At 41.0% G+C, this 21,992-nt stretch overlaps 1 protein-coding gene across 1 annotated transcript in view; it reads left to right on the top strand.

The window, feature by feature from the left end:
• Nucleotides 1-21,992, top strand: part of fndc7rs1 (fibronectin type III domain containing 7, related sequence 1) — a 157,518-nt gene that overhangs the window by 116,743 nt on the left and 18,783 nt on the right. Inside the window, exons 52-64 of the mRNA XM_073062451.1 lie at nucleotides 2,785-3,039; nucleotides 4,092-4,352; nucleotides 4,450-4,710; nucleotides 11,696-11,956; nucleotides 12,705-12,965; nucleotides 14,408-14,668; nucleotides 14,773-15,027; nucleotides 15,504-15,764; nucleotides 16,849-17,109; nucleotides 17,553-17,807; nucleotides 18,437-18,697; nucleotides 18,806-19,066; nucleotides 20,484-20,744. Coding sequence (XP_072918552.1) covers nucleotides 2,785-3,039; nucleotides 4,092-4,352; nucleotides 4,450-4,710; nucleotides 11,696-11,956; nucleotides 12,705-12,965; nucleotides 14,408-14,668; nucleotides 14,773-15,027; nucleotides 15,504-15,764; nucleotides 16,849-17,109; nucleotides 17,553-17,807; nucleotides 18,437-18,697; nucleotides 18,806-19,066; nucleotides 20,484-20,744 — 3,375 coding nt within the window. The remainder of the gene's footprint in view (nucleotides 1-2,784; nucleotides 3,040-4,091; nucleotides 4,353-4,449; nucleotides 4,711-11,695; nucleotides 11,957-12,704; nucleotides 12,966-14,407; nucleotides 14,669-14,772; nucleotides 15,028-15,503; nucleotides 15,765-16,848; nucleotides 17,110-17,552; nucleotides 17,808-18,436; nucleotides 18,698-18,805; nucleotides 19,067-20,483; nucleotides 20,745-21,992) is intronic.

Below are 21,992 nucleotides of genomic sequence, written 5' to 3'. Positions count from 1 at the left end.
AATAGTTACTAAAATAAAACAATCTACTAATATTATTTTAAAGCATAAAATGAAGTTATATTGTTTAAGGTATTTCGTCCAGAGGAAGGAATATGCCAACTAATTTTTATAGATTACCAAATTTAATCAAAGTAAATGTTTTCAGTCTGAATGCAATGCATATCTTCACTAGGGCCTTAACATGGAATCAAGCAGCATATAAACAGGCCCTTCGGCTCAACTAGTCCATGCTAATCCCAGTTGCCCAGGCTCCTCGCTCCACATACCTATCCAAATTCCCACCTCAGCTACTTCCTCTGGCAGCTCATTCCAATTATTCACTGCCCTCTATGCAAGGAAGTTATCTCTCAGGTCTGTTCTGAGTCTCTCATTAATTATTTGTTTTTGTGCCTTATGGTTTTTGACTGCACAGCCCCGGGGGAAAGGCTAAGACCTTCCACCTTATCCATGATTTTATAAATTTCTATGAAATCACCCCCCCCCCCGACCATTCTCCTGAGCACAAGGGAGTAAATGTCCTGTGTGCCGACCTCTCTAGACTCAGGATCTCTAGTCCAGGCAGCATCCTCATAAATCTCTTAGACACTAACTAGTTACAGTGCGTATTGAACCTGGTGGTAGAGACACATCTGGAAGAATTGTGACAAGGAGAAGGCAACTAATCAGAACTATTGGAAAGAGGGAAAGATTCTTAGTTATAATGTGATACAGCGCAGAAACAGGTCCTTCATCCTTTTGATGATCATGCTGACAAAAAAAACATTTACACTAATCTCACATTAAACCAATTTAATTCTCCCCACAGTCCCATCAACTTCCCCCAGATCCTACCACTCTCCTACACAATGGGGACAATTGACCTTGCCACACATACTGTTGGCATATACTGTAGAATGAAGCCTGAACTTTTGGAGAAAGCCATGTTGTCACAGGGAAAATGTGCAAATTACTCTATTGGTATTTCAGATTTCATAGTGCAGAAACAGTCCTTTTGGCCTGGTTGGTCCATGCTGACTGAGATGCCCCACTGCCCCATTTAAGTTAGTCCCATTTGCCAACATTTGGCTCATAACTTTCTAAATCCTTCCAATCCATTTGCCTGTCCAATTGTCTTTTTACAACAAGACCAAGGAGATGGTGGTGGACTTTAGGAGATCTAGGCCTCATATGGAGCCAGTGATCATTAATGGAGAATGTGTGGAGCAGGTTAAGACCTACAAGTATCTGGGAGTACAGTTAGACGAGAAGCTAGACTGGACTGCCAACACAGATGCCTTGTGCAGGAAGGCACAGAGTCGACTGTACTTCCTTAGAAGGTTGGCGTCATTCAATGTCTGTAGTGAGATGCTGAAGATGTTCTATAGGTCAGTTGTGGAGAGCGCCCTCTTCTTTGTGGTGGCGTGTTGGGGAGGAAGCATTAAGAAGAGGGACGCCTCACGTCTTAATAAGCTGGTAAGGAAGGCGGGCTCTGTCGTGGGCAAAGTACTGGAGAGTTTAACATCGGTAGCTGAGCGAAGGGCGCTGAGTAGGCTACGGTCAATTATGGATAACTCTGAACATCCTCTACATAGCACCATCCAGAGACAGAGAAGCAGTTTCAGCGACAGGTTACTATCGATGCAATGCTCCTCAGACAGGATGAAGAGGTCAATACTCCCCAATGCCATTAGGCTTTACAATTCTACCGCCAGGACTTAAGAACTCTTTAAAAGCTATTATTAATGCTTTTTGAGATAGTGATTTAGATGCATATCATATTTTTTACTGAGTTAAGTATTGTATGTAATTAGTTTTGCTACAACAAGTGTATGGGACATTGGAAAAAAAGTTGAATTTCCCCATGGGGATGAATAAAGTATCTATCTATCTATCTATCTATCAATCACCTCTTCTAACAACTCAGTCCCACAGGTAGATTTAATTCCCCCTGTTTATATATTCCAGACATACCTCCACTTTTCTTTTATTTATTTATTTTTACTTTTTGAGATACTGTGTGGAACAAGCCCTTCTGGCTCTTCAAGTCGTGCTGCCCAGCAACCCCCAATTTAACTGTAGCTAATCACAGGATAACTTACAAAGACCAATTTACCTACCAACCAGTGTGTCTTTGACAGCTCATTCAAGATCTCCTCACGTGCACCTGGTAACATTTCTTTGTTCTCTCTGTCCCTTCCTATTCCTTTTGCAATTTAAAACTTATTCCCCAGTTCTGATGAAATATCATCAACCTGAAACTAGCAGCTGCTGTTTCAGCTCACTGCTCTGAGGCTGTTTACTGAGTGCATGAGAACAATGGAAATTTCAAGAGCAAGACTGCAGAGGATAAGAGTTTGAAACTTGATCCTAGCTTCAAATAAGACCAAAGTGTACTGTTTTAAGATTAAGCGGTGAACTGTTTTTAAAGATGATTAAAGGATTTGTCTGTGGAGACAGAAACTAATTCCAATGGCAGAGGAGTTCTGAACAAAGGGGAAATCAGTTTAAAATTACAAGAAGATCCTTCAGGGATGGGATCAGCAATTATAACTTAACATAATTAAAAATGGCAATCAGGACTTCGCTGCCTAACTGACAATGCTAGATTAATAAGCATTTTCAAATTTTGACAGCTGTTATTACATGAGGATATTCAGGGAATTGAAAACAAGGTGCTCGTGGAAAATTCAGCCTTGATCTAATTAAACAGCACGAATGGCCTAGTCTAGTGCTGCCCCAATGTCTGACATCTGCCTTTGTGGTACTCACTCATTTCAGTAATTCATGTGTTTCTTTCTCTCCAAGCCCCTTGTCCCCCTCAGAATGTACAAGCTGATTGTGCCGGTGTTACTGCCTTTGTAACGTGGGAGCCGAGTAACCTCACATTGTGGTACACCGCTACGGCAGAGGGCAGCGATGGACACACGGCCACCTGTACCACATCCGAAACAAACTGTCTCATCCCAGATCTTCACTGCAGCCAAGCATACAACATCTCTGTCCTCGCATTCGGTGAAACCTGCAGCAGCCTCCGGAGCTCCCACTACGAAATTCATACAGGTAAAGAAGAAATAAAGCTTTATATAGCACCTCTCATCTCCCTGTGATGTTCTGACAGAGCTTGCAATGAAGAGATTATTTTTGAAGTGTTTGCACTGTAAAAGTCAGGGAAAGGTGAGTAGTCAAGCTATGCACATCGATCTCTGCAGAAATGTCATTAAACTGAATTATCTGGTTAGAAGAGGCAGTTCCCTGGTGACGCAGTAGTGCATACTTCTCCAAAAGTGTTCTTCAGTATCGTTAACTGGAACAGACGTCGCTGAACTGCTATTATGTCCCTGGTAATCTTTACTCGATCGAACAATAATCATTGTAAATTATTCCAACATTGTTTTAAATTGCCCTCCTGCTAAATTTACATTGGGTAGTTAAAGTTAAAACTGCATGGCAATGCTGAAATATACAGAGATGGTACACAGCAACTCACTCTTAGTTATAACCAAGCATTGGAGTGGCCAATTGTCCATCATTCTGATGTGCCTACTTTTTCAAGCAATCGGTTTTAAACTAAACTGCCACAGAAACACTGTCTGTCAACTTAGTCTCTCCAGTCTGTCTCTCAGTTTCCTTTTCTCGGTGTGACAACAGGTTGCTATGGAAATGCGGTCCCAAGCTCCAATGATTTCATTTCCAATCATCGCATGGTGTTCAACTTTCACTCATGTCTATAAATTCCAAAATTCTCTATGGATTTTGGAATCAGAATCCTTCTAATTTTTCCAGTCAACATTGATGACTAAATTTTCAAACTTGGTGCCAACCACACTGACCCAAGGTGTTGGCCTGAAGAAGGGTCTCAGCCCAAGATATCAACTGTTAATTCATTTCCATAGATGCTGCCTGACCTGCTGAGTTCCTCCAGCATTTTGTGTTTGTTGCTGTGGATTTCCAGCATCTGCAGACTTTCTCAACCCTCTCTGTTGACCTGGAATTCCTTTGATTCTAATATGGTTGGGCTAAGTGGACAAATGTAGAACAAATTTGAAAATATTTGACTTCAGTGATTTGCTAGCAGGTAGTGGATTTTAATTTTTGTATTTCCTTTTCCACAGCACCATGTGCCCCAGATGAAATCATTGCCAATGTGGATTGTAACTCCAATAGAGTGGTGGTGTCCTGGGGAAGGACTGGTGGAGCGACCTCATTCGATGTGACTGCAGAAGGCAGTGATGGTCATATACACTCACACAACACCACAGAGACACGCCATGAAATGCTGGATTTACACTGCGGACAGTCCTATAACATAACCGTAACGACACTAAGTTACGGACGGCATGGCATTTCGAGTACTTCCGTCCAAATACAAACTGGTAAATAACATTCAGCAAGGAAATTATTTCCATGTGTATTCATTTTGTGTTTCTGCAGGATAGCAGGAATTGATATTCACTTGTATTTTCTAAATAGCACCCTGTATTCCCGAGAATCTAACGGCTGAGCTTAATTGTGACTTGAACACAATATCCTTCTGGTGGGATGAGACTGCTGGAGCAAAGTTATACACTGTGACTGTTCGAGACAGTCAAAGAGTTACGGCTTTATTCAACACGAGTGATACAAGGGCTCAAATCCAGGACCTGCAGTGTGGTGAATATTATACAATCTCAGTTCTAGCAACAGATGACTTCTGCAGGAGGCCCCAGACTGCAGTGGTGAACGTACATTCAGGTATTGCTCACTTCCTGAAAGCTTTTAGTAACAGATCAGCAAATGAAGTCTTGCTATCCACTGGCAATTTATCATTGTGTATATTTCTCACTTTTTAAACATTATCCTCATGTTAAACATTTTTCAAAATGTCATTTCTACCTCAACTCAAGATTTTTCCAGTGGTGTAATGGGAATAATGTTTGCTGCTGTGTGTGAGTTCTGATTAATGGATCTTTTCCCAATGTTATTTGTACGGGATTGCAGCATTTTCACAAGTCCTAGGTGAGTGTATTTCTAAATCAACCACTGTTCATCCTCACCATGCAAATTATCAAAGCTATTGGTAAGGACCACCCATAGAATGATAAACATTGGTTTAGCTGCAGCCAGAAATTAGGAATTCTGACCATGTACTTAATGAAATGAATATTGAACTCATCATCATCCCCACTTGCTTCAGTGCCTTTACGTAATGGAACTTCTTCATCCTTCGGTATCATTCCACTAAATCTCCATGTACTTTGCATGCTTCGTAAAGTGTAATGTGCAGAATTGAACAGAGTATACCAGTAGATAGATAGATAGATAGATAGATAGATACTTTATTCATCCCCATGGGGAAATTCAACTTGGGCAGTAACCAGCAATTTAGAAAGATTCGGAATTTTTCCCTTGCTTTTTTACCACCTGGAGGAGAACTCTTCTGCAGTCACACTCTGCATGCACGTGAGAAGACTGGCTTGTCACTGTTATTCACAGGTTTGTTAAGTCAAAATTATTCATGTTTACTGGGAATGTGAGCTAGCACTAAGATCAACACACCGAGTCATAATCTTCCCTAACCAGTCTCACATGCACTAAATCTATTCGGCTGTTCTTAACCTGAGTCACTGGGCAGGGGAACTACATAGCATAGGAAGGATATTGGATTTATATTCCATGGTTTTAATTGAATTGTGAATGCAAAGATTGCAACCTATGGTACACACTGAAATTAATATGTAACTCACCCAGGATGCCAGAACTAACAGTGCAGGAATGGCTGTTCAGATCCCATGTTGGGATATCTCATCTGTAATACTGAAACCCGAATTCCAGAGCTAATTCTGCTATATACCCAACAATGTGAAACATTAAAATACAAATGAAGTATGCTTTAAGTTTTCAAGAAGTTAGGCAGTAACTGTTGAAAGATCTGAATATTAAATCTCTTTCTCTTTCCACGAGCAATACCTAGCTGGCTGAATATTTCCACTACTTTGTTTATTTTTTTCTTTCACATACCCAACATCTGCAACTTTTTTTATTGTGAGTTAATTTGGCTTTTTGCCTGTTCGCAAAGTGCAAAACGAATCCAAACTGGCTAATTATGACCAATGCTCCGCGGTTGATCAGTAAAGTGATGGAACGTCTTGTCAACAGTGGTACTTATTCACTAGTAATCTGATGTCCGCTTTGGGAATTGGTCAGGATCAATTGGTTCAACACCTCATTGCAGCATTAGCTGAATTCTAAAAGGTTGTCATTAAAGCAGCAGTTTTTGTCAAGTCTGGTGTCAAAGAGTCATAGAAAAATTGAAGTCAGTAGGCATCAAGGATAATGTTTTAGTTATACTTTGTAGAAAGGAAGGCGATTATGGTTGCAGGATGTCAGTCAGCTCAACCCAGACCATTACTACAGGAGTTCCTCAGAACGGTGTCCTCAGCCCAGCCATCAATTGCTTTCCTTTCTTAAGGTCAGAAGTAGGAATGCTTTGCTTCATTTTCAACTCCTCAGGAAATAAATCAGCCCTTGCCAGCATATTGTAAGAGCTAGACAATATTCAAAATAAGTGGCAAATAATTTTCATGCTGCTGAGGTGCTAGGCATTGACTGTCTACAACAAGAGGACCTCATTACCTCCCTTTGATGTTCAGTGCCAGGCATTGACCATCTGCAATAAGGGGACCTCATTACCTCCCTTTGATGTTCAGTGCCAGGCATTGACCATCTGCAATAAGGGGACCTCATTACCTCCCTTTGATGTTCAGTGCCAGGCATTGACCATCTGCAACAAGAGGACCTCATTACCTCCCTTTGATGTTCAGTGCCAGGCATTGACCATCTGCAACAAGAGGACCTCATTACCTCCCTTTGATGTTCAGTGCCAGGCATTGACCGTCTACAACAAGAGGACCTCATTACCTCCCTTTGATATTCAGTGCCAGGCATTGACCGTCTACAACAAGAGGACCTCATTACCTCCCTTTGATATTCAGTGCCAGGCATTGACCGTCTACAACAAGAGGACCTCATTACCTCCCTTTGATGTTCAGTGCCAGGCATTGACCATCTGCAACAAGAGGACCTCATTACCTCCCTTTGATGTTCAGTGCCAGGCATTGACCGTCTACAACAAGAGGACCTCATTACCTCCCTTTGATGTTCAGTGCCAGGCATTGACTATCTGCAACAAGGGGACCTCATTACCTCCCTTTGATGTTCAATGTCACCACCATTACATTGTATCCTGCATGCATCAACATCCTGGAGTCACCGTTCATGGGAAATTCAAATAAATGAGTCACGTGAACACAAGAGCCGGTCAGAGTGCTCGCCACTTGACATCACAAAGCCTTTCGACCATCCACAAGGTGCAAGTCAAGCTTATGATGGAAAGTTACCCGCTTTCTCAGACGAGTCCACCACCAGCAGCACTCAAGTAGCTCAAAACTATCTATCTATATACTACTAAAACTCTCATGCTCTGTCTGTTTGCAACCTCCAATTAGCCCAAATGGTGCATTACAGCTGCACTTTTCTTGACTAAATAAACTTAAAATGTGCTAACTTACAGAATGCAGGCAAAGTTCAGGGTTATAAATTCGTATAAAATTGCTCACTCATCAATCAACCCGAGCTGATTCCAGCTTTAATGGAAACCGCGATGTGACGCGACACCACGACGCATGCGCACGGCCAGCCTCAGCAGCACTCACGATGCTCACAGCAGCAACACCAACCGCAGCAAAAGGGCAGGGCCATTACGTCCATTTAGGAGAGCGTCAACCACATCATCAAAAATCAGCACCCTGGAGGCTTTGGTGTTACTGCTTCATATCTTCTATCTAACATTAGGGTAAAAAAATATGGACAGCCTAATTATGCCACGTGGAAAGATAAGGGGGACATTATGGTCAAGAGATGATGCCAAACGTCATCAGGAAGCGGCAAAGAGAGGGAGAGAACAAGAATCGGATGAGGCCAGGGCTGCACGACTCAAGGATTAAAGAGTCAGGACAAAAAAAATGAGGGAAGAAGAGACAGAGGAGGAGTGGCATGCATATCTCCAAAATGACAACAATAGACACAGAAGGAGGAGAGAACAAGGATTGGATCAGGCCAGGGACGTATGACTCCAGGATCAGAGAGAAAGAACAAATGGTAGAAGAGATGAAGAGATGAAGGATGAAAGGGCTGCGCATCTCCAGAATGACAAAAACAGGCAGAGAAGGAGGAGAGAGGAAGAGACAGAGGAGAAAAGGAAAGATCAACTCGAGAATATGCGGTGAAGAGTAATTACTGTATTGCAAGAGTTGCTGAAGACGACAATGGCCGCTTTCGACGACAACACCTCAACAGAGAAAGAGCAAGGCAAAATGCACGACCCACACGCCGTAACGTTTCTGCTGATGCCCTCACTGTCCTGCCTTCCTATTCACTGGAAAAACCGCAAATTTCTGCTGTATGAAGGGAAAGGTAAGGATAGGCAATTTGCAGCCTCTTCCTAATGAACTCTTCAATTTATACAGCAGTGATGAACCTATTGCAAATGAGTTCAGGAAGAACATCAGACAATACAATTGCCTCTTCCAAACGACATCTTTTAGTGCCAAAGAAGTCCTTCCAACTAGGAATGGATGGAATCCTTCTGTGATTATTCAAGGCCAAATCCATTATTACATCTGACATTTAATGCCAGACCACAACCAGCAAGCCCGATTCCTTCAAATTTACTTCATGGATCCTCAAGACAGCGTAGAATCAAGAATCAGGATACTTCAGAATGATGGAATTCAACGTGAGATTGTTGAATTATTGGAAAATCTACTACGACAACAAAACCTGTACATTGCGTCCCTTCGACTTGCAAAAGAACAAATTTGAGGCATGCCAGAGGCGTCCATTGTCATTGACTGCACGACAATCTCATCGTAGCAAAGATAAACATTGCTGCGTTCAAAAATGACATTGTCATGATCCCAAGAATTACTCTCAATTTATCAGAAGGGGAAGATATTCCTCTTCAGTGGAGCCAGTTCCTGATACAGTCATGCTTTGCTATAACTATACATAAGGCGCAAGGCCAAACCATGGAGAATGTGTTGATTTATCTGGAGAAACCAGTATTCCAGCATGGTCAGCTGTATGTGGCTTTAAGCCAGATAAAAAGAAATGAGAACGTTAGAGTATTCTTGAAGGGTGGCAGATCAACCAGAAATGTTGTCATCAAAAGTGTTCTTCGTTAAACGAGTAAGAGCTATGTTTGTCTTGCTACGCGTCTTTCTTCTTTAATAAACTGAGTTTTTCTTCTTTAATTTCCAAAGCACATCACATCAGACTGCACTACCTTTCTCTCAAAGGGTGCCCCAACGGGTCACCCGGTTGTCTAGTCTTAAATAAAATCAAAAATCTACAACCGGTGGAAATCCAAAATACTGGAAATTCTCATCAATCAGGCAAATAGCATTTCAGATTGTTGGCCTTTCATGGGAGCTAGGGAAGTTGAAAAGATGTTTTAGTTTACAAGGCCGGGGGAATCAAAACTCAACATTTAACTCAAAAATTTGAGATAACCAGCTTTTTAAATCTATATCTGAAAATCCTGGTTCTGATAAAAGGTCATCCATTGGTATTGTTAGCTATTCCTTCTTTAAGGTTCTGCTTGATTTGCTTAATACTTCCCGTATTTCTCCTGGTCTTGTTTTGCAGCAACTGCAGGGAAGTTGCAGCTTTGATTTTTCCCTTTCTCCAGGCCCTCATTCTTTTTTCTCTATTTACGTCTCCTCTTGATATATTAGCTCTGATCAACAAGCCATAGTCACCCTCTTTCAGCTAGCAACTACAGTATTGGTGTTATTCAGTCTTTCTTGACCTTCAGTCTAATCACAAACATCTACTTTGTTCTCTTCAGCCCCTCAGTTTTCTGTGGCTTATAACATCTCCAACTTTTCCAAATTCTGAAGTATCATCAATCCGAAACATTATCTCTGTTTCCCTCTCCACAGATGCTAAGTGCTTCCAGTAATTTCTGTTCTTATACCTTCCAGGACAAAGCAGCCTACTTGACTGGCATCCAATTTACCACCTTAAACATCCATTTCCTTCACCACCAATATACCGTGGCTGCAATATGTACCTTCCACAAAATGCATTGCAGTGACTTGCCAAAATTATTCTAATGTCACCTCCCAAATCCATAACCTCTACCACCAAGAAGTACAAATGCAACATACACACAGAAAAGTCGCAATCTAAAGCTTCCCCTCTGAGTCACAAATCTCAATTTTGAAATATATTACTATTCTTTTATCACTGCTCAGTATAAATTCTGGAAATGCCTCTCCAAGGGTTTTATGAAAGTATTTAATCAGAACTGCAGTAGCGGTTCAAGAAGGCAGCACACCACTACCTTCTCAAGGCAATTGGGGATGAGAAATAAATATTGGTCTTTCCCACTATGTCATATATGTCAAACTCAAGGCCCGCGGGCCAAATCCAGCCCGCGGTGGAATTATCTTTGGCCCGCGAGATAATATCTAATTACTATTAAAGCTGGCCCCAGTAATCGAAGCGCCTATGGCGTATGATATGGCTAATGCTGAGTTTATTCAGGTACCAGGTTTTCAGGGTTTTTAGTGTTTATTCGGCAGTCTTGCTCGGCAGTCTTCTTCATAAGAAACGGAATTTGTAAAGTGAAACACTTTGTAGTAATAGCAGAGACTGAGACACATGAGAGCAGGCTGAAAAAACGGAGGCAACGAAAGCTGCGTTCGCACGCGTCCGACTGATCCGGCCCACATGAAGCTGCATTTTGCTCAATCCGGCCCATGACCTAAAATGAGTTTGACACCCCTGCACTATGTCCATGATGCACCGTCAATAACTCTCTCTGAGACGTGAAGTCGAGATATCGGCTTTTATTGACTGGAAGAAAGAACAAGCAGTAGTTGACCACCATACTACATCCTGGAGAATGAGGGCCGGGCTCAGGCCTCAATCGCCTTTATACCGGGGTCTGTGGGAGGAGCCACAGGAGCAGTCAGCAGGGGGCGTGTCCAGACAGGTATATGTAGTTCACCACAGTCCAATCCCTGGAAAAATAATAAATAAATGAGAAAAGTTAAGCTTCAAAGATTTTTGTTTCTAAACTGCAAGTTTATTGGTGTCCCTGCTTTGATATTGTACCATTTATTTTATGTTCTTCCTCAACTTTCCTTCAAAATAGGATTACGTGATACTGCTAGTATCTTCATTCATCTCATAATTCTATGTCCTACTTAAATCCTTCCCCATTATGCTGTTAACTATAGACTATGTTTAGAATCTTTGGCAGACTTATCTAAGATGTTAATATATAAAATTAATTAATGAATGAAGTCCTAACTCTATAGGAGTACCACTACATACTTGTCTGCAGTATGATAACCAACAATTTACCATTACCTCTGATTACTGTCTGTTAATCATTTGATAACCATGCTGCCCCTGCCCTTCAGTTCATGGATTCCATTTCTGCTAGCAATCGTATCATCTGCGATGAATTCAAACATCATATTCACAAATTCAGAGAGTGAACCTCATCAACTCTGATACTTTAAATTGCTAACCATTTCCATGATTTGGAACAATAAACTCTAATAAAGTTATTACTAACTTAGTAAGTTTGTCAATCAGTTTATTTGAATCCACAATGCTTGATCCATTGCCTGACGTCCACTTTAACTTTCAATCTTATTTTCAGTCCCTTGTGACCCACAGAATGTCACAGTACAACTGGATTGTAACCTCAATACAGCTCTTGTATTGTGGGACTATAGTGAAGGAGCACTGTGGTACACTGCTGTTGCAGAAGGAGCTGACGGGGGCAACATTTCATGCAGCACATCAGAAACATCATGTAGAACACCCATGCTGCGCTGCGGTCAGTTATATTCTGTGTACGTTGTAGCATCAGACAGGACCTGCAACCATTCTCTGAGCTCAGCAGTTGAAATACAGACAGGTAATCCATTGATTATTGACTATGACATATAATCCAAAAAATACAGTTCCATTATTTTAATTCAGTAGTATACTAGAGCAGTGTATTGGCATAATATTAAGCAAAAATTATCAGTTGTACCTAAGTCTTGCTAGTCAGCCACACAAGATCAAATTGCTGTTTAGATTTTGCATGTTTTGTTACCAAGACTGCTCTAACACCATTTTGTCTAACTTCCAGGTTGTATGTGGTGACTTATTTATAGTCTGATAATAAATTTTACTTTGAGCGTTTCAACTTTTTTTCTGTAAATGCCTAATTAAACAACCTGCGACAATATCTGTGCTCTAATCCTCCACCTAATGACTGTAAATATTATCAAGCATGCCTTGAAATTAATAAATCCATGCAGGATTCAATGATTTAATCCCAATAATGGTAGTTTATCAATTATTTTAGATTCCCATTTTGGATAGTGATTGAATTCTTCAAGTACTGATCAAGTTAGCCTCTCAAGGTATTACATAGTAGTGAAACCCATCAAGGCAACTTCCAGATATGTGACTGTCACACAGTCACCAGATCGAAACATTTAGTTGTTGATGTTTTTACTGTCCCATACAATGCTTTCCCATGTTTACAGAAAGAATTATTAATGGTCTTATTTAGAAGTTTCCATTTTTAAAATTTATTGATGTATATATGTTAATTTAAGTAAATGTATGACTATTCCTTTTTCCATTTTGTTATTTTTTAATTATTTCTTAAGCTCCCTGTAGTCCCCAGAATGTAAGTGCTCACTTGGACTGTGGAAAACACACAACATCAGTTTGGTGGGAGGAGAGCGAGGGTGCAGTGTACTACACTGTTATGGCAGAAGGAGTGGAAGGAGAGGACTACTCGTGCAATACAACAGGAGCAAACTGTGAGATTGCAGGCCTCCCATGTGGCCAGATGTTTAATATAACAGTGTTAGCGATGGACGAGAATTGCACCAGTTTGCCAAGTCCAGCCTTTGAAATTCAAACAGGTAAGGATTCTTTCCTTTTCAATAAACATCAACAGAATGAGCATCAAAAATGAATTTCAAAAATTGCATAACATGATAGAACAGTAGATCAATATCCAACCCCAAACAGTTAGTAAAATAATAATTAACATAGGTAATCATTGCAACAAACTCAAATGGGTAGCAGATAATCCTGGCAGAGGAGGCCTCTTGCTCATGCTTTAACTGTGCATTGGGAATGCTGTCTTATCTGGTAATCATATAACATTAGTAAGGGTTCAACACTCTCACTTTATATAGACCTTGCTTTCTGAATTGTTTCAGAGCTTGCTGAGATTATGAAAATATTTAGCTTGGCAAGGAGACAAGAATATCTTTTTCATATACAATCCACCTTGGTTAGGTGAAATATAGTGTAGGGAAATGAATGGGCATGCACTTAGATAGAAGGAATACAAACATAAACTATTTTCAAAATGGGGAGAAAATTCAGAAATCAGAGGTGCAAAGGGACTTGGGAGTCTTCGTGCAGGATGCCCTAAAGATTAATTTGCAAGTTGATCAGGGGTAAAGAAGACAAATGCAATGTTAGCATTCATTTTGAGAGGAATAGAATATAAAAGCAAGGATGTAATACTAAGGTTTCATAAACCATAGGTTAGAACACGGTTGGAGTATAGTGCACAACTTTAGGCTCCTTAGCTATGAATTGACACTGGAGATGATCCAGAGAAGGTTCACAAGAATGATTCTGGGAATGAAAGGGTATGAGGAGCATTAGATGGCTCTGGACCTGTACTCGCTGGAGTTTAGAAAATAAAGGGGTGGTCTCATTGAAACCTATCGAATATTCAAAGGCCTGGATAGAGTGAACATGGGACGATGTTTCCTATAGTGGGGAAGCCTAAGACCAGAGGGCATAGCCTCAGAATAGAAGGATAACTCATTTGAACTGAGGTGAGGGTGGTGAGTCTGTGGAATTCATTGCCACAGATGGCTGGGAAGGACAAACCATTGGGTATATTTGAAGTGAAGGTTGGTATGTTCTGTGGTCAGTGCATCAAAGGTTACAGGGAGAAGGCAGGAGAGTGGGGTTAAGAGAGATAATGAATCAGTCATGCTTGAATGGTGGAGCATATTTGATGGGCTGAATGGCCTAATCCTGCTCCTATGACTTATAATCATATGGTCCGATGGTAATCGACAGAAACAGATAATATTCAGGCAATGTTAACTGTGTAGCATTTCCATTATCACAAATGCTCTAATATATACTCTCTGTTAAGATTCAGTCTTAAATAATATTACTAAAAAAAGATTGTATACAATTTTGCTCATTGCTGTAGTAGTAGGATTTGCACAAATTAGCTATGATTTCCATACAAAAATTGTAAGATTTGATATTGTGTAACATGTAATCATGTTATATTGTTCACAATAGTTTCTTGTGCATCTTTCTACAGTACCCTGTATCCCACAGAATGTGGTAGCTCTCATCAACTGCGAGAACAACACTGTCTCAGTGTTCTGGGATGCCAGCAATGGCTCAGAGTCATACCATGTTACAGCACAAGGGACCAATGGCCACTGGGCCTCCTGCAATACAACAGGCACTGAATGTGAGGTCTCCGATGTGTATTGTGGACTGTATTACTATGTAACTGTACAGGCAGTCCGCATGGGGTGTAACAGCTCACAAAGCTCGGCTCTGGCGGTTAAAACAGGTAACGTGAAGAACTGGAAATCATTTCTAAAATTTACATACATTATTTACAGTGTTGGCTTTTATGTGTCCATCAGCCTATATTGATACATTTTCTTCTTGCAGTACCGTGTGTCCCCCAGAATGTTGATGCTTACATGGACTGTGATTCTGGACATATGTCGGTCTCCTGGGAATTTTGTGAAGGCGCATCATCATACATTGCCACTGCAGACGGAGGCGACGTGCAGCAATGCAGCGCCAACGACACGCTGTGTGACATCACTGACCTGTCCTGTGGAGAGACCTACACTGTCACAGTCCTTGCGCACGATGACACCTGTGACTCTGCTGAAAGCCCTTCCGTCACAACGAGAACAGGTAACTGCAGCGAAGAGCAATTTCCTGCATTACTGATTTCTCTCTCCTTCACATTAACTTTGGTGCCTTCTCTGTTAGAACATCCTCCTCTAGAATACATTTATTCTGGAGGACAGCGGTAGGCGTGAAGCTATTACAGCCCGAGGGGTTGCAGTTCTGAGTTAAATTCCAGCGTCCTCTGTAAGAAAGTTGATACGTTCTTCCCATGAGTATGGGGGTTTTCCCCCGGGAGCTCTGGTTTCCTCCCACTGTCCAACGACATGCTACTTAGGTTAATTGGTCATTGACATTTGTCCTGTTATTAGACTAGGGTTAAATAGGTGGGTGGCTGGGGGACATGGCTTGTTGGCCCAGAAGGGTCTGTTCCACACTCCATCTCTAAATAAATAAACATTTGCCTTAATATTTTGGTTCTAAAAACAATTTAGCAGTTACCATGTAAGTGATACTTTATCTGTTGCTTTTGCCTTTTCTAGTTTCCTGCATCCCACAGAACCTGGATGTCCATCTAGACTGTGACACAAACGATGCTTCAGTATTGTGGAGCCACACTAAAGGTGCAGTCTCCTACTCGGCAACAGCGGAAGGAAGTGATGGGCACCCAGTTTCCTGTGAGACGGCCAATACCGAATGTCAGATAACCAACCTACACTGTGGACAGGTGTATAACTTAACTGTGACAGCACTGGACGGTGTGTGTGACACCTCACAAAGCTCTCTATTTGCATTCAGCACTGGTAGGTGTTTTGATCTGATTGCATAAGTTTCATAATTAACTGTACAATTCTTCCTGAAAATTTCACTTACAGTGCACCTTCCATGTATTCAAACATCACACCACGTTGAGGTAGAAAACTGTTAGGTATGCCCACAAACGAATTATGCTAAATATTAAACATTTTGAAAGTTGTCAACATCAGGCATGGAATGACCATTAATTGAGAAAACTTGCCATGGGGAATATAAGGTCCTTTCTATCAGTAACCTTCAATAATCCATATAGTACACGTGCAGAGAAAAGCTGTAAATGCAATGGTTGGAAGTATGGCAGCTGACTGACAGATTAAAATGCAAATAGAGGAAAGCTTCAATTTAATATTTAACTATTCTGAAATACAGATAGTTCGGATTTGACACACCAGGTGATACTTGACCTGCAGCTTACCAGGGCTAACTTTCCATCCTTCCCCTCTGCTGAACCAAGTTTCCGTGCCCCCTTCCAACTCACCTGGCCCTGGTTCCTGAGCTTATTTTAAACCTCAGGGCCACGATTCCATTTCGTCCTTCAGGCTCAGTTCAAGTAGAGACCAGTTCCTAAACTGACCAAGACCCCGTTTTCTGCATACCCTTTATTACATTCACTGGAAATATTATCATGTCACTGTATAATATCCTCCCAAAAACTGAAATGTGTCAGTGTACTAACAGGAATATAATCCAATAATCCAGAAAATCTGCTGGTTTGGTACCGTCAAAGTCCTGAGAGTGACACTCTTAATGTAATCAGTACTGAAAGTCCTCCAAAACTTATATTTAGATTGTTTCTAGATATTTTAGTGTTATTTTCAATAAAACCGATAGCCTCCTTAAATGAAACTAAGCTCAAAAGTGACTTTCCTGTTCTGAATTTTCTGTTTCCCCAGTAATTACTGCTTCAATTAGTTAAGTATTATAGGGGTCTCTTTGTTGACAACAAGTACAAAAATAAATCCACTATTCTCGCAAGCTCAAAAATAATTTTACTGACTACTTATATTGAAAGAAGTGGATTTTAGCCATTCCCACCACGTCACAGTTACTTTGTGTTTCTGTAATTTGCAGCACCTTGTGCACCCGAACACACTTCCACCAGTCTGGACTGTGACACCAAGAGTACGTCAGTGACCTGGGCAAAGGCTGAGGGTGCCTTGTGGTACATTACAACAGCAGAAGGACAAGATGGACACGTTTCACTGTGTAACACAACAGAGACGAGCTGTAACTTTGTGGACCTGCACTGCAGTCAGATATATTCAATAACTATAACAGCAATGGACAATAACTGTCAGAGTGTAAATACATCCGTTTTTGAAACTGAAACAGGTAAAAATTCCTAGAGGCTTAGGATGTTTGAAAAACATTTCATTGTCACAGCAAAAAGGTTTTTCTCCAGACTGCAGTCCAGTCCAGTCACGCTGTTATTTTACGAATTTGTAGAGACTCGTGTTTTCCTCCCAGTGTTGATATTATTCAGCATTGTCAGTAGGTTTCTGCATGTCTTATAGCATTAACCCTTTATATTAGAAGGTTTTCCTTCTTCCACTTTCAGATGTGATCCAAAGCCTTGTGACAAAATAGCTTGTTAGAAAATTAAGACGCTGATGAACTGTATGTACTTGAATGAGAATATACTGTAATTACATCATCACTATGTGCATCTCTATAGTAAAAGTTTATTTTCTGGCGTGTATATTAATGGAAACAATTGAAACTCTGTACTACTATCATTAAATATTGATTCTTTTCTCTCTCCTCCTGTCCTGAAGCCCCTTGCCCCCCTCAGAACGTACAAGCTGATTGTGCCGGTGTCACTGCCTTTGTAACGTGGGAGCCGAGTAACCTCACATTGTGGTACACCGCTACGGCAGAGGGCAGCGATGGACACACGGCCACCTGTACCACATCCGAAACAAACTGTGTCATCCCAGATCTTCACTGCAGCCAAGCATACAACATCTCAGTCCTCGCATTCGGTGAAACCTGTAGCAGCCTCCGGAGCTCCAGTTCTGAAATTCAAACAGGTAATATAGGAAGAGAAAACCTCTCTCAATGCACGAGTCCTTTTCATCTTCTCAGGACTTTTCACACTCAACAAAATGGGTCCAGTCATGTTCAGACTAGTCAGCTATTATATATTTAATTGTTAATAATCTAACTGCTTTTACTATCTGATTGAAATTCAAATTATAGAATGTCATAAGGTCACGTAAATTCAAATTATAGGCTGTCATAAGGTCACCTGCGGCAAGAGTCTGTTTGCAGTGCACAACCTGCTCATCCTCAAGGATTGCCTCTCAGTATGGAGAACCAGCTTGGCCTTCAGATCAAATTCGTGCCGGTAGACAACAGGTCGTTGGGGACAGTGGTTCCCTTAATTTCTCTCAGAGAGGATACCAGATCAGGTTTTATAACTGAAATGTTTGCTAATACTTGTTAATGACCGCAAAATCCATTTATCAATACTCAGTGAAAGCAGACAGAACCTTGGCCAGGCTTGCTCTTGACTTGTTTAACCAATGTGTAAATTAAGATTTCAATCTATAGAATATAAAGGTAACTTTGTCAGAGCAACCTAAGTTCTGTAAAATGTTGGCAACCTCCTCTGGCACGAGCCTGATGAATTTTAATGTTTACATATCATTTTCTATAGCACCTTGTGCTCCAGATGAAATCGCCGCCAATGTGGACTGTAACTCCAACAGAGTGGTAGTTTCATGGGGCCGGACTAATGGAGCAAAAGAGTTCGATGTGACTGCTGAGGGAAGTGATGGACATATACTCACACACAACACCACAGAGACACGCCATGAAATGCTGGATTTACACTGCGGACAGTCCTATAACATTACTGTAACGACACTGAGTTACGGTCGGCATGGCATTTCGAGTACTTCCATCCAAATACAAACTGGTAATACTATCTAATTCGTAGTATGCACAATGGAAATGGTCAGATTTATTAATTATGATACATTCCAGGCCAGAGGAATTGATACAATTTTTTTAAATTTTTGAATAGCACCTTGTATCCCGGAGAGCCTAGCAGCTGAGCTAACCTGCAGTTCGAATACAGTGTCCATCACGTGGAATGACACTGACGGAGCCAAGTTATATACTGTCGCCGTTCAAGATAGACAAAAAGTAATTGCCCTATTCAACACAAGTGATACAAGGGCTCAGCTCCCACACTTGCAGTGTGGTGAATATTTCACGATCTCTGTTCTAGCAACAGATGACATCTGCAGCAGTCCTCAGAGTGCAGTGGTGAATGTACTTACAGGTATTGCTCGATTCCATCTGTCGTTTGTTTGGTCCTTCTATATGACTATAGTTCGTAGTGCAGATTAGATTAGAGATCACGGCTGTACTTCCTTTAATGCTTTTAAAGATACTTGTCACACGCACATTGAATTGTACAGTGAAATGTGAGGTTTCTGTCAAATCAAATCAGGGAGGATTGTGCTGGTAGCCCACAAGTATCACCATGTGTCCGGCGCCAATGTTGCACGCCCACGACTCACTAACCCTAACCGTACGTCTTTGGAATGTGGAAGGAAACCAGAGTTCCCAGACGAAACACACATGGTCATGGAGGGAACGTACAAACTCCTCACAGACAGTGGTGGAAATTGAACTCTGATCTTACAGGCTGGCACTGTAAAGCGTTCACATTAACCACTACGCTGCCATGCCGTTTAGGAACAGTAACTCCATTGTAAGAATATATTGTGTTTTTGTTCAGTTTAAAGTGTTTCCACTGATACTTTGATTGATGCTCTAATGATTCTGGATAACAGAGCTAACATTTTCCAAAGCTGTATGAATTAAATGGATACACAATGTATTCTTTATTCTACTAACTACTTTACTGAGCAATTATTATGCTGTATTCAATAAAAATAGTGTATTGTACTGTTGTGATAAGTGCTAGGGGCCTTGTCGAATGGCTGGCATTTCTTTCAGTAATTGGCAGGAAGCTCTGGACTCCAGTGCAGTTTGTCTGCAAATGTGAATGTCCTCAATTTCCTAAGAAATGCTGCCAGGAATTTCCCGATTGTGCTGAACAGAATCAGAATCAGGTTTAACATCACAGGCATATGTCGCAGAACTTGTTAACATTGGACCCCTCAGCTATTACAGTGCAGAATCAGTCGAGAATTTGCTTTGAACCTCTGCCACTTGTGACCCTCTGCCTTATGCATATTGCAGCAACCCTTTGAAAACATTTGATCTAATTCCACAGTGTGCATATCTTTATAATTTCTTCATGCATCTCTTGCTGCAGGCCAAAAGCTCCTTGCCTTTATGTATTTCATCTTGTTTTAAACTCATTTCTATTTTCAACCTCCCTATAAATTCTGATTTTACTCATTTTAGTGTAAGAAGCTGTCCTTTAAAGGAAAATATTTTCCAATTGAAGTAATCAAAAAGTGCTTGAAGAGCTCAATTATGTTAAAGCAGAGCATGATTACGATAATAAATGAAATTACACTTCAACAAGGAACAACACATTTAGCGGTACTATTACAACTAACATAGAATTGAAACAATTTAATATAATTGTAATAAAATACTATTACAATAGTATCAGCCATTATAATGTGAATAGCATATTGTAATATAGCTATAAGAATAGAATACAGATTTTGGAGATGCGTTTTTAGTAGCAATCTGAAGTATATTTCCTTTCTCTGTAGGACCTTGCACTCCTCAGAACACTGACGCTCACATTGACTGCAGTACCCATAGTGCACTGGCGTCATGGGAACAGAAGGGTGGGAGTGATTTCTCTGTTGCAACTGCAAAAGCAAGTGATGGACATACACGATCATGCAGGGCACACGAGGGAGCCTGTGAAATTTTTGACCTGCACTGCGGGCAGTCTTACAACGTAACAATAATGGCTGTTAATCAAATGTGTAACAGCTCAGAAAGTGCAGTAATGACTGTTCAGACAGGTAACCACTTCTACTTGTGTTCTGTTTTAGACAATGTTTGCCCACATAAATTATATTTAAAGTTCATACTTGAAATATTTTCAATGGTCATGCTTATCAATTTTATATATGGTAAATGATATTTCAATGTTGTCAATCATAGGTTATTACACAATATTATTTATACACTGTGTCATGGGTAGCAAAATCAACATTCCAATTATCAATAAAGTCTGATGATGTCATAATATGGGGGTAAGGGTGCTGGGGGAGGACCCAAATGCAGGACACAAACATATTTTGTAGGGTAACTAAATAGAGTTTATTACTAGTTACAAGGAGAGCCATGATGCAAAGATAGAACAGAGAGAAATCAAGGAGAGCAAAGTGGAAGCAGGAATGGGCATAATGGACATGGACTCAGGCCCTGGACTAGGCTGGGACTCAGGGTCTGGGCTAGGATTTGGAGTTCGGGGATCAGAGCCAGGACTCGGAACACAGACTTCGGAGCTTGAACTTGATACTTGAACCATGGAGCTTGGACTTGATATTTGAACCTCGGAGCCTGGACTTGATACTTGAACCCCGGATTTGGACTTGATTCTTGAACTCCGGATTTGGACTTGATACTTGAACCCCGGATTTGGACTTGATACTTGAACCATGGAGCTTGGACTTGATACTTGAACCCCGGATTTGGACTTGATACTTGAACCCCGGATTTGGACTTGATACTTGAACCATGGAGCTTGGACTTGATACTTGAACCTCGGAGCCTGGACTTGATACTTGAACCCCGGATTTGGACTTGATACTTGAACCCCAGATTTGGACTTGATTCTTGAACTCCGGATTTGGACTTGATACTTGAACCCCGGATTTGGACTTGATACTTGAACCATGGAGCTTGGACTTGATACTTGAACCCCGGATTTGGACTTGATACTTGAACTCCGGATTTGGACTTGATACTTGAACCATGGAGCTTGGACTTGATACTTGAACCATGGAGCTTGGACTTGATACTTGAACCCCAGATTTGGACTTGATATTTGAACCTCGGAGCCTGGACTTGATATTTGAACCATGGAGCTTGGACTTGATACTTGAACACAGGACATAGAACACTGAGGCAGGACTCTTCTTATTCATGGGACAGACTCAGACATAGGACATAAAACAATGAGCGGGGAATTCTCCTTAGACACAGGACGGAGTCAGGACTCTCTTGACACAGGGTCAGGACCCTTCTAGGGTACAGGGCCGGGA

Source organism: Hemitrygon akajei, chromosome 12 (genome assembly GCF_048418815.1).
Source record: "Hemitrygon akajei chromosome 12, sHemAka1.3, whole genome shotgun sequence".
NCBI classification, from domain to species: Eukaryota; Metazoa; Chordata; class Chondrichthyes; order Myliobatiformes; family Dasyatidae; genus Hemitrygon; species Hemitrygon akajei.
The sequence above is the reverse complement of the archived record's forward strand: the minus strand, read 5'-3'. Positions and strand labels throughout refer to the sequence as shown.